The sequence below is a fragment of the Callospermophilus lateralis genome, chromosome 1 (genome assembly GCF_048772815.1).
Source record: "Callospermophilus lateralis isolate mCalLat2 chromosome 1, mCalLat2.hap1, whole genome shotgun sequence".
Taxonomy (NCBI): Eukaryota; Metazoa; Chordata; class Mammalia; order Rodentia; family Sciuridae; genus Callospermophilus; species Callospermophilus lateralis.
In genome coordinates, this window is record NC_135305.1 from 221,448,279 (window position 1) to 221,462,873 (window position 14,595).

At 55.0% G+C, this 14,595-nt stretch overlaps 3 protein-coding genes across 11 annotated transcripts in view; 1 reads left to right on the forward strand and 2 right to left on the reverse strand.

Annotated features, from left to right (window-relative positions):
* The window catches only part of Ranbp3 (RAN binding protein 3), a 55,583-nt gene extending 48,204 nt beyond the window's left edge, over positions 1-7,379 (forward strand). For 5 of the 9 annotated variants that reach the window (XM_076850852.2, XM_076850812.2, XM_076850832.2 and 2 more), the window contains 6 exons: positions 63-165; positions 630-754; positions 2,290-2,410; positions 5,047-5,189; positions 5,688-5,874; positions 5,977-7,379. In XM_076850852.2, coding sequence (XP_076706967.1) covers positions 63-165; positions 630-754; positions 2,290-2,410; positions 5,047-5,189; positions 5,688-5,874; positions 5,977-6,020 — 723 coding nt within the window. In that variant the 3' untranslated portion in view covers positions 6,021-7,379. The remainder of the gene's footprint in view (positions 1-62; positions 166-629; positions 755-2,289; positions 2,411-5,046; positions 5,190-5,687; positions 5,875-5,976) is intronic. The other 4 variants (XM_076850823.2, XM_076850841.2, XM_076850888.2 and 1 more) reach the window with 2 other exon arrangements.
* Positions 7,343-8,916, reverse strand: Caps (calcyphosine). The gene is made up of 4 exons (XM_076850917.2): positions 8,738-8,916; positions 8,478-8,655; positions 8,099-8,305; positions 7,343-8,014 (listed from the first exon to the last, which is right to left on the reverse strand). The coding sequence occupies exons 1-4, from the start codon at positions 8,818-8,820 to the stop codon at positions 7,913-7,915; spliced, it is 570 nt and encodes a 189-aa protein (XP_076707032.1). The 5' UTR covers positions 8,821-8,916; the 3' UTR covers positions 7,343-7,912.
* A 959-nt stretch (positions 8,917-9,875) lies between these two features.
* Vmac (vimentin type intermediate filament associated coiled-coil protein) lies at positions 9,876-13,714 on the reverse strand. Its single transcript, XM_076850903.2, has 2 exons — positions 13,429-13,714; positions 9,876-12,273 (listed from the first exon to the last, which is right to left on the reverse strand). Exons 1-2 carry the CDS (start codon positions 13,617-13,619, stop codon positions 11,955-11,957), a joined length of 510 nt encoding a protein of 169 aa, XP_076707018.1. The 5' UTR covers positions 13,620-13,714; the 3' UTR covers positions 9,876-11,954.
* Positions 13,715-14,595: the final 881 nt, after the last annotated feature.

Sequence of the window (14,595 nt, forward strand, 5' to 3'; positions counted from 1 at the left end):
TTTCTCCCCTCCTGGGTTTGCCACCAGCACCACGTAGTCATTCTCCTTTTGTTTCCCTGCAGAGTTTCCCCAAGTTAAACGAGGTCAGCTCAGATGCCAGCAGGGAAAACGCAGCTGCCGAGTCTGGATCTGAGTCGTCTTCCCAGGAGGCCACCCCTGAGAAAGGTACATCCTAGTCCCGCAGGTCAGCTTGGGGTGACCAGTGACAAGGGACACTGTATCTCTGCATCCCATGGGGGAGGACTGCAGGGCCTATCTTCCCCAGCAGTGGAGACCAGTTAGGAACAGTCTGAGAGCCGTGGCTGTGACCGCAGCGCCCTGTGCTTCAGCTGGAGGCAGCTGTGTCTTTGAGGGGCGTGGAGGCCCCGGGCGTGCCGCTGTGCCAGGTGCTCTGAAGCAGGCCAGGAAGGATCTCCTGCATCCTCTCTCAGGAGCCCCACTGTCCTGTCCTCTGAGGAATGAGAACATTTCACATGTAGTGGCTCTAGGTGGTTTTCCCGCAAGGTCCCCTCCAGGCAGTGCGTCTGGCCTGCTAGGGGTGGCCGGCCTCCCCAGGGCAGACCAGTACTTTTGAACCACTGGGAGGCATCCCCTCGCCCCTTTCCAAATCCATAGTCAATCTTGTTTAGCTAATAACATTGCAGAGTCCCTGGTCGAGTCAGCGGCTGCCTACACCAAGGCCACAGCGCGCAAGTGTTTGTTGGAGAAAGTGGAAGTGATCACTGGGGAGGAGGCAGAAAGCAACGTGCTACAGGTGAGGGCTTCAGGGACTGGCGGGCACAGGCGTGGGGCGGTATCTTTCACAGTGGCCCCAGGCCCTGGTCACAGACCTGTTGAGGTTACACTGCCTGCCCAGGCACTTCTCATGCTGACTCTATTTGAGGCAGCTCACGGATAAGACTGTCCTAGCACCTCCTCTCCTTACCCATACTGAACAGCTGAATTACTTGTCACACTGGCACCCCACGTAGTCCTGGCAGGGGGGGGGTATGGCCAGAGCCTAGGCGCCCTTCCTGAGGTACCCCCTTGGGGTGCTGCACACCGCCCTCGGCCATCCCTCCCTCCAAATGGATGTGCATATGTCCGCCAGCCTCGTGGAGTGCCGCGGGCTTCTGTTGGCACTGCTTTTCCACCCAACATTGTTTCTTTCATCTGTTCATGACAGGGGGTCACTGACGTGGCGGGGGTCCGCATTGTTTTCCTCTGAAGGGCTACATGAGGTTTCTGCTGTGTGTTTTTCTCTTGTTAACACATGTGAGAGCTTTGTGGAGGGATGGCGCACATCTATAGAAGGTGCCCTTTACAGCACACAGTTCAGGGGACGTCAGTGCATGCACAGAGTTGCACAACCGTCACTACAAATGAAAACATAAAACGTTTTCATCCTCTGAAAAGAAGCCTCATTTCCCTGAGCAGTCATCCCTTGCCCGTCCCGGCCCCTGACAAGCACAAATCCATTTCCTGTATGTAGATTTGCCCTTTTGGACAGTTCCTGTCAGTGGAGTCGCGTGCTCGGTGACCTGTTGTGCTGGCTCCTCGCTGAGCTTGTTTCAGGCTCATCCTTACCTTAGCGTGTCAGAGCCTGGTTCCTTTGCACAGCTGAGAAATTCTCCAGTGTATGCTGGGACCACACTTGCCTGTCCGTTCACCAGTTGATACTCAGTGAGCTTTCACATGGACACCTGGGCGTGGAGTTGCTGGGCCAAGTGGACACTTGGTGTTTAGCATTTTGAGGAACGCAGAGGGAGTTCTGTTCTTCCACAGCAGCTACCCCACGTCACTCCCCTCCTTCAGTGGCTGACAGTCTCTGGTTCTGGCTATCCTGGTTGGGTGGGAGGAGGTATCTTTGTAGTTTCTTTTGTTTCTAAAATCATTTTTTTAAATATCTATTTACTACGGTTTGACTTGACCTAGTTTAAGGGAAGGATAAAAAAACTGGGCAAGGCTGAGCGCAATGGCTGTAAATTCCTGTAAACCCAGAAGCTCAGGAGGCTGAGGCAGGAGGATCGCGAGTTCAAAGCCAGCCTCAGAACGTTATGAGGCGTTAAGCAACTCAGTGAGACCCTGTCTCTAATAAAATGCAAAATAGGGCTGGGGATGTGGCTCAGTGGTCGGGTGCCCCTGAGTTCAATCCCTGGTACAAAAAAAAAAAAAAACTGGGCAAGGACCTGCCATGGCCCTGTGTCATAGTTTGCTGGCCCTGGTAATCCAGGTAACCCAGACAGAGACAGGGTGTGCACGACAGTGAGCTGATAGGGCCCTGCTCACCAAGGGCCATGTGTATTCCAGACCCAGTGCAAGCTGTTTGTCTTTGACAAGACCTCACAGTCCTGGGTGGAGCGAGGCCGGGGGCTGCTCAGGCTCAACGACATGGCATCGACCGACGATGGGACACTGCAGTCCCGACTTGGTGAGCTGCCGAGGGAGGGGCTGCCAGGCCTCCTGAAGGTGGGCATGGCAGGGTCCCTATGGAGAGAAAGGGCTTGGGGTTGTTCCAAGATCAGACAAGAAGTGCCTTTCCAGAAGGAGTGAAGGGGAAACCTGACCTGGCCTAGGAATGGAAGACCAGTCGAGACGGGACAGTGTGGCCCCAGCACGCCCAGTCAGCCTGCCAACTGGGCACCCTCAAAACAGGCCTGACCCAGTGACTCCAGCTGCCAGCCCTTCCAAGACTTTTCCCTAGTGTTGAAATATTTAGCAATTTTTAAATTTACTTTCACTGATAAAATAGCAATTTTATGGTAGAAGGGAGAAAGAAGAAATACAACATTAATTATTTCTTTTTAAAGAGAGAAGTCTCTGCTCTTAATGTATTGATTCCTCCTGTTTTGTGGTCCTTTTTTAAGGAAATAGGGCAATTTTATATCCTGCTTGTTTCACTTACTATTTGTGAGCATTTTCCAATAGTATTAAATTTCCCTTTAAAATAAAGATTCTCCAGCCAGGCACAGTGGCCCACGCCTGTAATCCCAGTGGCTCAGGGGGCTGAGGCAGGAGGATGGTGAATTCAAAGCCAGCCTCAACAACAGCGAGGTGCTAAACAACTCAGGGAGACCCTGTCTCTAAATAAAAAAGAGAATAGGGCTGGGATATGGCTCAGTGGTCAAGTGCCTCTGAGTTCAATCCCTGATACCCCCCAAAATAAGTAAAGCTTATCAGCTGGACACAGTGGTCATCCCTGTCATGCCAGCTATTCAGGAGGCTGAAGCAGGAGTATTGCAACTTCAGGGTTAGTCTGGGCAACTTAGTGAGGCTCTGTCTCTGTCTCAAAATGAAATTTAAAAAGGGCTGGGGATGTAGCTCAGTAATAAAGCACTTGCCTGGCATGCATGGAGCCCTGGGTTCCATCCCCAGTACTGCAAAAAATAAATAAATAACAATTGGTTTTGAAAACTTCTATGTGAACATTCTATTGGCAATTACTATATTTAGTCTCTGTTTATTTAGCTTCTTTTTTTTTTTTTTTTTTTTAACATGGTGCTGGGGATTGAACACAGTGCCTCATGCATGCTAGGCTAAGTGCTCTACCACTGAACCACAACCCTAGCCCCCTATTTAATCCCCGACAGACATTTAGGTTGTTTCAGATTTTTGTAAACTATCATATAACAAGACGGGGCCATCTTATTTATTTATTTATTTTTTTTTTTTTTAAAGAGAGAGTGGGGGAGGGAGAAAGAGAGAGAGAGAATTTTTTAATATTTATTTTTTAGTTCTCGGCGGACACAGCATCTTTGTTTGTATGTGGTGCTGAGGATCGAACCCGGGCTGCACACATGCCAGGCGAGTGCGCTACCGCTTGAGCCACATCCCCAGCCCAGGACGGAGCCATCTTAATACATTAATTTTATTTCCATAAGTAAACTTGTTATAAAAATGAATATGTGCACATACTGGAGAAAGCTGTGTACGTGTGTGTCTGTTTAAAAGCACATGCTCATCTTTTCTCATCTTCTCTAATCAAAGTATTTTTTGCACCACCCCCGCTTTTTTTTTTCATGTGGCTTTCTGGCCCAAGGTAGCTCACATTCCCCTTAAGCATTGTTTTACACAGTTCAATTCAGAAACTTCCCTGAGGTCAGAGCAGAGATGAGAATCATCCTGCTAAGTTGCCAAGGCTTGCAAAGTTGCCTGTGCTGGCTTCGAGATTGGGTCCTCCTGCCTCAATCTCCTGAGTCACTGGAATTAACAGGTGTGTGTTACCACACCAAGCTTCAATTGACTTTTACTATTTTCTTATGGAAGCATTCAAATGTGTGAGCAGAGTGTGCATGGTGCATGGTGGGGTTCCCCAGCTGTTGACAGCACATGCGGCCAGCCCACTGCCATGGATCCCTCCCCCCATTACCAAGCACCACCCTTGGCACCCTGTCCCTTCCCCAGCCCCCATGTCTGAGGCAGGTACCTGGCCCAGGGATGTGAGCACAGGGAGATCTAGTTGATAGGGCCCCTGGCAGAGGTGACAGCCTAGCCCTCCAGTGGGCAGAGCTGAGCCAGCAGGAAGATGAGACTTAGCCATGTCCATGCCATGGACACAGGCCAGGAGCATGGGCCCTGGCAGTGTGGGCAGTATCCAGAGAGACAAGGCCTGCCCTTCCCTCCACAGCACGCTGCCCTCCGTCCTGGCTTCCTTTTGGTGGATGCTCTAAGCAGTCATCTTGCTTCCTCTTTTTCCTAAGAAAACCAGGGGATAGGGGCCAGGACTTGGCCCAAGAGTGGGGATGGTCAAGAGGACCCCAGCTTCCCTCTCAGCATGTGCAGCCCTCACCTCCTGTAGCCCGTCTCCTGCCCTCTCCGATCCCCCATTTCCCCAAGGGAATGGCTGTCCTGGCACTTGCCTGTGTGGACCAAACAGAACTCTCACAAGGCCGTATGTGGCCTCCAGCCACTGGCCTGCCACACCAGTCTGTGCAGCCACCGATCCACCAGGGTCCTGCAGGAGCTGGGCTGGAGAATTGCTGGCTGGCCAAATTGGATTCTCTTTCAGGTTGTTGCCTCTGGTGGTGGCGGGGAGGGGGCCAGGCTGAGTGGCCTTGTTGGTTACAGTGATGCGGACCCAGGGCAGCCTGCGGCTGATCCTCAACACCAAGCTGTGGGCCCAGATGCAGATGGACAAGGCCAGCGAGAAGAGCATCCGCATCACCGCCATGGATACTGAGGACCAGGGTGTGAAGGTCTTCCTGATCTCGGTGAGCCACCCTTGGGCAGGCTGCTGAACTCAGAAAGAAGGCTATACCCGTAGCCCACCCACCACGCGGATTTCCTTGACATGCTGGGCACCACTTGCCTGGACTCTGGGAGGTAGACTCCTGTGGGTGTCACCCAGACCTGTGTTCTAGTGTGGAGATGGGGTGTGCCCTGAGATCAGCACACCCAGAAGGAGGCCTCACCCTCGTTTCCTTCTCCCTGTCTCCCCCTTAGGGGCTGGCCAAGGGCAGAGGGGTGCTTAGGACAAACAACCCTGTGTGTTGGTCACCCCATCCTGTGTCATGTGAACGGATGACACATGTGTCCCCAATCTTGATCTCTGTGTCCTGGCCCCAGTATACTTCCAGCCACCTAGGGGTGGGGATGGCCTTATGGATGTGACCGGTTGGAAGCCAGGTCCCCTTGTGAGTAGGACACCTCCTACCCCCATCCCCAGCAGGATGGGTCCCAGGGCCCTCACAACCCCCTGCCTCCCCCAGGCCAGCTCCAAGGACACAGGCCAGCTGTACGCTGCCCTGCACCACCGCATCCTGGCCCTTCGCAGCCGCGTGGAGCAGGAACAAGAGGCCAAGATGCCCGCCCCTGAGCCTGGGGCCGCCCCATCCCACGAGGAGGACGACAGCGATGATGATGATGTGCTGGCTCCCTCTGGGGCTGCCGGGGCCGGTGAGCCAGGCACTGCCTGCCCAGGAGGGGCCCAGAGCTGACCTCCCGGCCCATGTGGGCCGAGCCAGAACTGGCCCCAAGGTGACACTGCTCTTCCCGCAGGCGCAGGTGAGGAAGGTGACGGGCAGACGCCTGGGAGCACATAGCAGCCGGCGCACAGGAGGCTGCTGCTTGGTCGTCTGTCTGCCGCCTGCCCTCTCCCCGCAGGCAGCGGCACCATGGGCGGAGCCACACCCACTGGGTTGACCACAGTCTGGATCTGTGTCCGTTGGAAAGCAGACTCACTCGGGAGCTGCCTGGATGTGGTTTGGGACATGAGACCTCATCATATTGATGAGCAAAAAAAAGAACCTTCCTCCCTGCCCCTCCTCTGAAATGGCACATTAAGACTTGTCACAGCTTCTCACTGGGACTGGGAGACCTGGTTTCTTCACCCTGCGTGTCGCAGCCTCTGGGTGCAGCAAGGGCCTCTGGCCCCCCTGCCACCGCACCCTCCCTCCTGCATGGGTGGCACCTGCGTGGGAGCAGTGGCCAACCCTGGGCTCTGCTCCAGGAGCCAGCAGTGGGCCTGGGTGCTCCGTGTGGCTCTTTGTCTCCCATATTCTGATTTGATGGGTTTATATTTTACTTTTTTTTTTTTTTTTTTTTTTTCATTTCCAAAGGCTTTGTTTTCAGTTCTGGGATTGAGTTGCTCTCTTGCGCTGAGCAGGCACAGCTCCTTGAGGGCTTGTTCTTGTGGTCCTGGCTTCTGAGCTGGGATCAGTAGGCCCCCACTCTGCCCACCTGGGTTCCTGTAAGCTGAGTCACGGGACGGTGGGGTGTCCGCTTCCATCTGGCCTAGGTCTGGAGATGCCTATCTAAAAAAAGGCCACAGAGCCTGGGAGGGGCCCCAGGGACCCCTAGTAGCCTCTTCCCTGTCCACATCATGTGATCCATCTGTCCGCGGGCACCTGGCACCAGCCTGCTTCCTGCTGTGGGCCACTCCTTGCACAGCCCTGGACGTCATACCCTCACAACGGGCTGGGACCTCTGGGAGAGGCAGCAGGGCCCTAGCTAGCCATGGGGACCAGGTCCCAGACAGTACGCTGTCCCCATGCACGCAGCATACAGGAGTGGGTGCCTAGGTACCACCCCGTAGGGCAGCCCTTAGAGGAGGTGGACCTTGTGCACAAGGCTCCTCAGGACTTTAGAGGAGATCCCCCAGCCCTGCCCCCCAGGGTGAAGAGGAGGCCCCGATTTGCAGCTGTGCCACCCACACCTCCAGGGGCAGCCAGAAGCCCCAGGGCCAGGTTGGCTCCATGGGTCTGCACTGCCCAGCCCCCTGCAAGCCTGAGCCAGGGGAGACACCAGAGGCCTGCCCAGGAGATCCGGTCACACTTCTCTGCTTTACGCCTTAGCCAGCTAGTGACAAGGAAAACCAGACAATGCCCATGTGTTTTGGAACATTTATGTAAGATTGTCATATGAAATGTATTTGGGAACTACATTAAAACTTTTAACTAAAACCCCAGCCTCCTGCATGCCCCAGGGGCCTCAGGAAGCCAGACAGCCCAGCCAGGAAAAGCTTCCGCCACACAGGGAGAGGTGCCCAAGTAGCCTGGCTGCCCGAGCACCCCTGCCCTGCCTCGCACTCCACATGTGGGCAGGAGTCCAAACCGCCTCCCAAGACTGGCCTCCATGCGGAGCCTCCACTCGGACCTGCTGTTTGCTTCCCCCTCGGGTCACCTGGCTCTCTAGGGGATCCACAGGGGAGGGAGTGGGGGTACCTGCAGTGACTGGGGCCTTGGTCAACAAGCGGCCTAAGGGCCGCTTTCCCTGGGGTCCAGAGCCAGTGACCTTTGGAACTTTTGTCCCACATCTGCCTGGTGGCCCAGCAGGAGGTCTGGTCCCACCAATTCCTCAGGCTCAGTTCTCACGGATTCCACTCCCACTCAAATCCCACTCGTGTCCCTGCTGGGGCTGTCTGGGGAGGGGCCCCAGCTCAGGCGGGTGGGTGGGGTCCTCAGCTATGGGCACCAGCTGAGCGAGGGCAGTCTGTTCACAGCTGCCACGCACTGGTCATCATGGCCACAAACTCCTCATCTGTGTCCACGGAGGCGCTGAGGCCACTGTAGTAGTCCTGGAATTCTGCCAGCGTGACCTGTGGGCAGATAGGCTGTGACAGTGGGGCCAAGGCTGGACACCACCTTGGGAGGAGGAGAGCCCTGCATGGGCATCCACCCACCTGCCCGTCCTTCTCAGAGGAGTCGAAGGTGTCCAGGAAGCAGCGGAGCACATCGTCCTCCCGCCACTCCCCACTCTGCACCTTGGGGTGGGCACGACCACTGTACACTCCACGGAGGTCGTCCACAGTCACCACGCCATCCCCGCTGCGGTCCAGCTTGGCAAAGGCAGCCGCAATGACTGCCTCCCGGGCCTGGGACATGGGGGGCTGGGGGAGGGGGGGTGGTGACTGGAGGCAGAGGGTAGGGTGTCCCCAGCACACCCCCCCCCAAGATTGTCAGGACAGGATGTCACCCCTGATGGGCACTCCCTGATAGCAATCCTTAGGGGTGAGTCAGCCTCGCTGACTCTGTCCTTGGATACCCAGAAGTGGGCCTCACCCTCAAGGCCCGCAGAAACTCCTCCAGGTCCAGTGTCCCGCTGCCATCGCGGTCCCAGCGCTTGCACACACCCTCTGCTTCAGCCTCATCCAGCAACATCCCCAATTCTGCCAGGCCCCGCCGGAGCTCCCTGGCATCCAACGCTCGGCTCCCATCCTGGTCCAGGCGACGGAAAAACCTGGGGGTGCGGGGATGGTTATGGTTGGATGGCAGCCAACCCCAGGGATGGAGTCTGGAAGGTTTGCAGAAGACCCCATCACCTGGCCAAGCTCCGGATGCCTGAGACCCCTCGGGACAGGCACTGTGCCCGCAGCCTCTCCACAGTGGCATCCACGGCATCCATTCTGGGTCAGGTCTGTGGGCACTTGGGACTTCCCACCCAGCTAGCCAGGCACAGGCTTCAAGCTGCCAACCAACCCACACTTGCTTGGCTGACCTGTGTCTGTCCCCGAGTCCTGCTGACTTTGCTCTGTGTTAGGTCTGCGTCCTGCCTGGCAAGACCGTTGCTAAGGGTGGTGGCTCTGGAGACTGGGAGGGGCCCAGCTGTTAACTCTCCACGTGCTGAGGCTGATGGCAGTGCTGAGAGACCTGCTCACTCATTCGCAGCCCCAAGAGGTCCAGGCCTGGGCTACAGCCAGGCCCGGACAAGCAGGGTCTCTTGCTGGTCACAGGGAAGAGAGAGAGGCTACAGCCCAGGGGAATAGGCAGTCCTGGGCAGAGAGAAGACCTGATTGCTGTGTGGCCCCAGGTAGGTCCCTTTCCCTCTCAGGGATTTACTGGGCAGCTGAGCCAAAGCAAAGCCGGGGAAACTGCTAAGAGATTAAAGTTCAAAAGAACTCAAGGTCCTGGGGCCCCAGGAACTGCCCAGGCCCATGTCCAACCAGAGGTCTTCAGAGTCGGTGAATGCTGAGCTGACAGCGAATTTTTAGAGATGTCACCACATTGTGACAAAGCTGTTTCTGGTAGATTTATGAACCAGTTACAGTATTTTGTCATTACAGATCTTTTTGTGGGTTGCTTTTTGGTCCTCAAACCAAACCTCTCCATTTGGACCAAATGGAGAAGTGACCCTGGGCTCTGCCAAGCTAGAGGCCTTCTATGGGTCATGAATGCCAGCTGAGGTGACAGGACCTCCTGGGACTGAAGGCACGGGGACCTGCTACCTGCATGGACCAGGGCATCAGAGGAGAATTTCCAAAATAGGGCCACCTCTCACCATCATGCCATACTGCTGGAAGTGACCCCAGGGCGAAGAAACAACCCAGATTACAAGCCACCCTGTGCCATGACTTGGTGGTTGACAAGAAACTTAAGTGACATCTCACTGCACAAATTCGGAAGGCTACTGCAGCCCAAAATTCTTGAGTGGGCAGAGATGAATTTCTTTTAAATGAGTGTTACATGCTGCAATTTTCTTCTGTAAAAAATGAAAATATAATCAATTTTTATAATTGTTTTGGGTTTTTTATTTTTGCATTGGGGGTGGAATACAGGGTCCCCCACAAGCTAGGTATACGCTGGACTATGCCCCCGGAAATTTTCACTTTTTTAAAAACACGATGCCAGGCTGGGAGTGCAGCTCAGTGCCGGAGCCCTTGCCCAGTGTGGGGGGGCTCTGGGCGCCCTCCCCAGCCCCGCAGAAAATAAAGAATTCCAGCAACCTCCCAGCACAGGACGCTGCCCTGGCCTTGCGGAACTGGAGGCCGGTCCGCTTTACTTGGAAGCCTCTGCCCACAGCTGTAAGAAGGGGACCAGTCTGGTGTCAACGTGTGCTGTCCAGATTTGACAACTGTGGCACCAGCTCCCTGCACTGGAACTCCTGTCTCCAAAGCTCACAGGACCCCAACCAGGACCACGCACAACACGCAGGGCCAGCTCTCCTGCCCATGCCAGGGAGAGGATGAAGGGCCCAGCAGAGAAAACAGACGGTTTATGCTTGAGCGCACACAGGCCCCAGCCTGCTTCCCTTTGTACAAATAGCAGCTCCCTTGTTCAACCAGAGGGGAAAATGGGGCCATTGTCACTGCACTGAGAGTCACTGTTGGATGTAGGCAGGAAGGCGGCACCATCCCAGGGCTGTGAATGGCCACCCGTTGAAACAGTCCCTCTTCTTCGGCACTTGCTGGCATGACAATTCCCTGAGTGTGGAGCCGGGAAGGCAGCCCGCCAGGCAGGGAGCGGGAGGTACAGGGCCTGAGTCCCCTCCTTGGTTTGATAAAGAGCAAAGTTCCCTGAGTGCCTTGGGCGGCAAGGACAGCTAGAAACAAGGAGTTAAAAAACAGTGTCTCTGGGCTGGGGATGTGGCTCAGGCGGTAGCGCGCTTGCCTGGCATGCGTGAGGCCTGGGTTCGATTCTCAGCGCCACATGCAAACAAAGATGTTATGTCCGCCGAAAACTAAAAAATAAATATTAAAATTCTCTCTCTCTCTCTCTCTCTCAAAAAACAGTGTCTCTGCTGGGCGTAGAAAGGAGACCGTGCTGCCACACAAGCTTGCTGGCCCTGAGGAGGGGCTCCCTCAGGGCTCACAGGACCATCCCTGTCCCTGAGGGGGGCTCTGAGAAATGTCAGGCACTGGTGACAAACAGAACAAGAGACAAAAACCCTGCTGTCAAGGAGTTGACGCTGCTGGTGAGATAGTGTGGCATTCCATAAAGAGAATGGCATGGAATGATGGTGGGCGGGGCTGGCAGGGTAAAGGAGGGATTACTCCAAGTAAGATGGTCACAGAAGGCCTCTTGGAGGTAATATCTGAGCAAAGACCTGAGTGACAAGGAGCCAATCATGTGGCAATCTGGGGGGAAAAGTTATAGGAAGAGAGAAGAGCCCGCATGCAGGTCCCACGCACTCTGAGGAAAGCGTCTTGGCTGTCACCCCTGCCTGCTCATCCTTTGGGAGTAAATGTGGAGGAAAGATCTGAGTTAGGGGACAGAGATCTAGGATAGAAATGTGTCATCACACAGTCAATGCAGATTGGCCTGAGGCTTCCAGCCCCTAGCTGTGGTCCAAGGTCAAAAGCTAAGAAACACTTTAGGGTGTGTCAGGAGGAACAGTATCAAAGCCAAGGACAACAAATCTTGTGGAACTTGATGCCATCTGTCTCCACCAGACAGAGGTCTCAAATTCAGATGCTTCCAGATCCAGGTCAACAGCCTCAGAGGTGAGGGCACCAACTAGAACTCACCCTGGATAAAAGGGTACCCTGGACTCAGGGCCAGACGAGACCAGCCAGGTCTGAAGCCAGATATCCAGCTTCTCTGGAAGCATCAACAGTTGTTCAACAAGAGGATGGATTCAAAGTTTTGTCGTTTGTTTTAACTTGTCAAATTAAACATGTGTATTTGGCCTATGGGCCCAATTGGAAACTTGACCTTTTTAGATTGCTTTGATGTTTGGAAAGGGTCGTGGCTCTGCCCCTTGACACAGGTAGAAATCCCCAAAGGAACCTTCTGCTTTCATTCTGGAATCTGCTCTGAGGCTCACACTGTGGTCCCAAACATCGTAGGCTGGGGGTGATCCTGGTCCACCTTCTCACCAGTGCTGTTGGCAAGGGGTGGGCCAGGCCCACTGGGGAGCAGATGGCCTGGGTCACTAGCTGGCAAGGGCCCCAGACGCTCCGCCTCAGCCAGGTCAGCCAGCAGTGCGACCAGGGGTGGCCGCCAGCGACAAATGTCCTGTAGCAGCTTGGCCCGTGGCTGCAACTGCTGGATGAGTTCATCCCTCTGGCGCACAGCAGCCTGCAGGCTGTGGATGGCGGCCTCGGAGGTCAGCAGCTGCTCCTGGAGAGCGGCAATCTCACTGTAGGAAGGCAAAGCGGGGCAGTTAGGATGGTGGGAGAGCAGAGGGGCAGCTCCCCCCTGCTCCCAGCCCTCCCACAGCTCCCCATGGCTGTCCCCACCACTGCCTCCAGGCCCCTCTCTTTACTGACTCTCCACCCAGTTCATGTGATAGAGCCCTAAATCCCCACCCACAAGATGCAGGCTTTGGGAGGTAATTAGGGTTAAATGAAGTCTGAGGTTGTGATCCCATGACAGAATTAGTGTCCTTAGAAGAGGCACCAGAGAGCTTGCTCGGTCTCTATGCCACCAAGAACAAGCAACAGGTGGAAGTCTGCAAGCCAGGGTACTTTCACCAGAACCCAACCAACTGGCACCCTGATTGCATACTTCCAGCTTCCAGAACTGTGAGAAATGAACCTTGTTTTCTGAGATGCCAGCCATACTGCTTTGTTATGGCAGCCCAAGCCACAACAGCTCACCACTCCCCATCTTTCTGCAGTTCCTGATCCTCAACATCTTTTCCCATTTCTAATGCTTTGATGGCTCCTCCAGGAAGCCTCCCTTTGGGTCCCCTAGATTGTGTGATCTGCCCCCTCCCATCACAAACCTTGATCATCCCATGATATAACCACCCAATGATATGTCTGGCTCTTACCAATGGGCTCCAGACCCAGCCCAGCACCTGGCACATATCAGGTGTTCAGTAAAGACAAATGGATGAATCCAATGAGCTCTGAATTCCTTGTTTCGCATCTGGACCCCAGGTCCTCCCTCCTCCCTGGGTACTTGTCTCATCTCTTTCAATCTTCAGCTGCCAAAAGGAACTCTTCAAAAATGCTGATATGATCATATCTTTCCCTGCTCAAGAAACTGCCATGGCTCCCAGTGCCGACACCAGGGAGTAGGTGCTCCCTGTGCCAGTCAGTACCCGCTGAACTTGCCTTGTGGGAAAAATAGGCTATTTGAAGTTACAAATTCACACGTGTATCTTCACTTTACATCCTGAGGACTAATCCGAGTTTTGCTTTGTGTTCTTTTTTTTCTTCCTCCAATCCCATCAGCAGTCCAGCCCCCACGTGAATTCACAGGGTTCCTACTCTACTTCCCCGTCCAATCTCATCTCTGCCTCCGCCCACCTCCTCTGGGAAGTCACCTGGCCGGATCCCAGTCTCACCGGTCTTTGGCGTGACCCAGCTCGTCCAGGGCGGCACGCAACTGCTGATCTTGGAGGGTCAGGCGCTCTGCTTGGGCGCTCACCGTGCGCTCCGCGGCCTCTAGCCGCGCCTCCAGCTCCGCCGCGCGCCGGTGAACCGCAGCCAGGTGTGCGTTCGCCTCGCGAATCTGCAACGCGGGCGGCGCGGACATGGTCCCCGCCGCGGTCCAGGCCGGACACGCCCCCGGGCGGCCCGGAACAGGCAGCCACGCCCCAAAGTGGGCCACACCCCCTCAGGGCCTTAGCACGATTGGCAGGAGCCCTTCGCTAGGCCCCGCCTCCGGAGCTGGGCTGTGCGTCTCCCGAAATCGAACGCCCTCACTGATTCAAGCATCTTGAAAGTCCGCCCTTAACCCATCCTAAGATTGGTCAAGATCTGGAGAGAACACGGCCCGGTGCAGGCCTGGTCCAGGGGCAATTCGTTCAGCTCACAGGGTTGGTCGAATTTTCCAGACAAGCCCCGCCCGACTTAGAAACTGACACCAGGAAGGGTCCGGAACTCTTGGCCCCGGCAGGCACGAGCACGCCCACCGGAACAGGCCGCTTTCCTCTGGGGCCCCACCATTGGCCATGTCTCGGTCAGGGGCAGTCCAAGAACAGACGCGCTTTAGGCTGCCTTAAGCTGCTCTTTCCTTTTCTTTCTTCTTTTTTTAACTTTATGTCAGCTGTATTTTTATCTTTTCCCTTTTCTTGACGTTTATTTGTTCTGATCAGTTATACCTGACAGTAGAGTGCATTTTGACACATCACACATAACTGGAGTGTGACTTCTCTTTCTACACGACGTAGAGTCACACGGCCGCGTAATCATATATGCGCATAGGGTGATAATGTCCGCTTCTTTCTACTATCCCCCTACCCCCAAACGCCTTCCCCTCCTTCACGCTCCTCCGTCTAACCCAAGGACCTCTACCTTCCGAGCGCCACCCCCGCTCCCTTCCTGGGAATTAGCAGCCGCAGATCAGAAACAACCGCGCTGGGTGGGTCAAATCCCTTCGGGTTATCCCTTCGTTTAGGGCCACGTCCTCAAACCGAAACATACTTCTTCCTACACGATTCGGGCACAGAACGCTTCCCACTAAGATCCCAGAATTGGTCACGTTTCCATTAAAGTTCGCCTCTATCCTG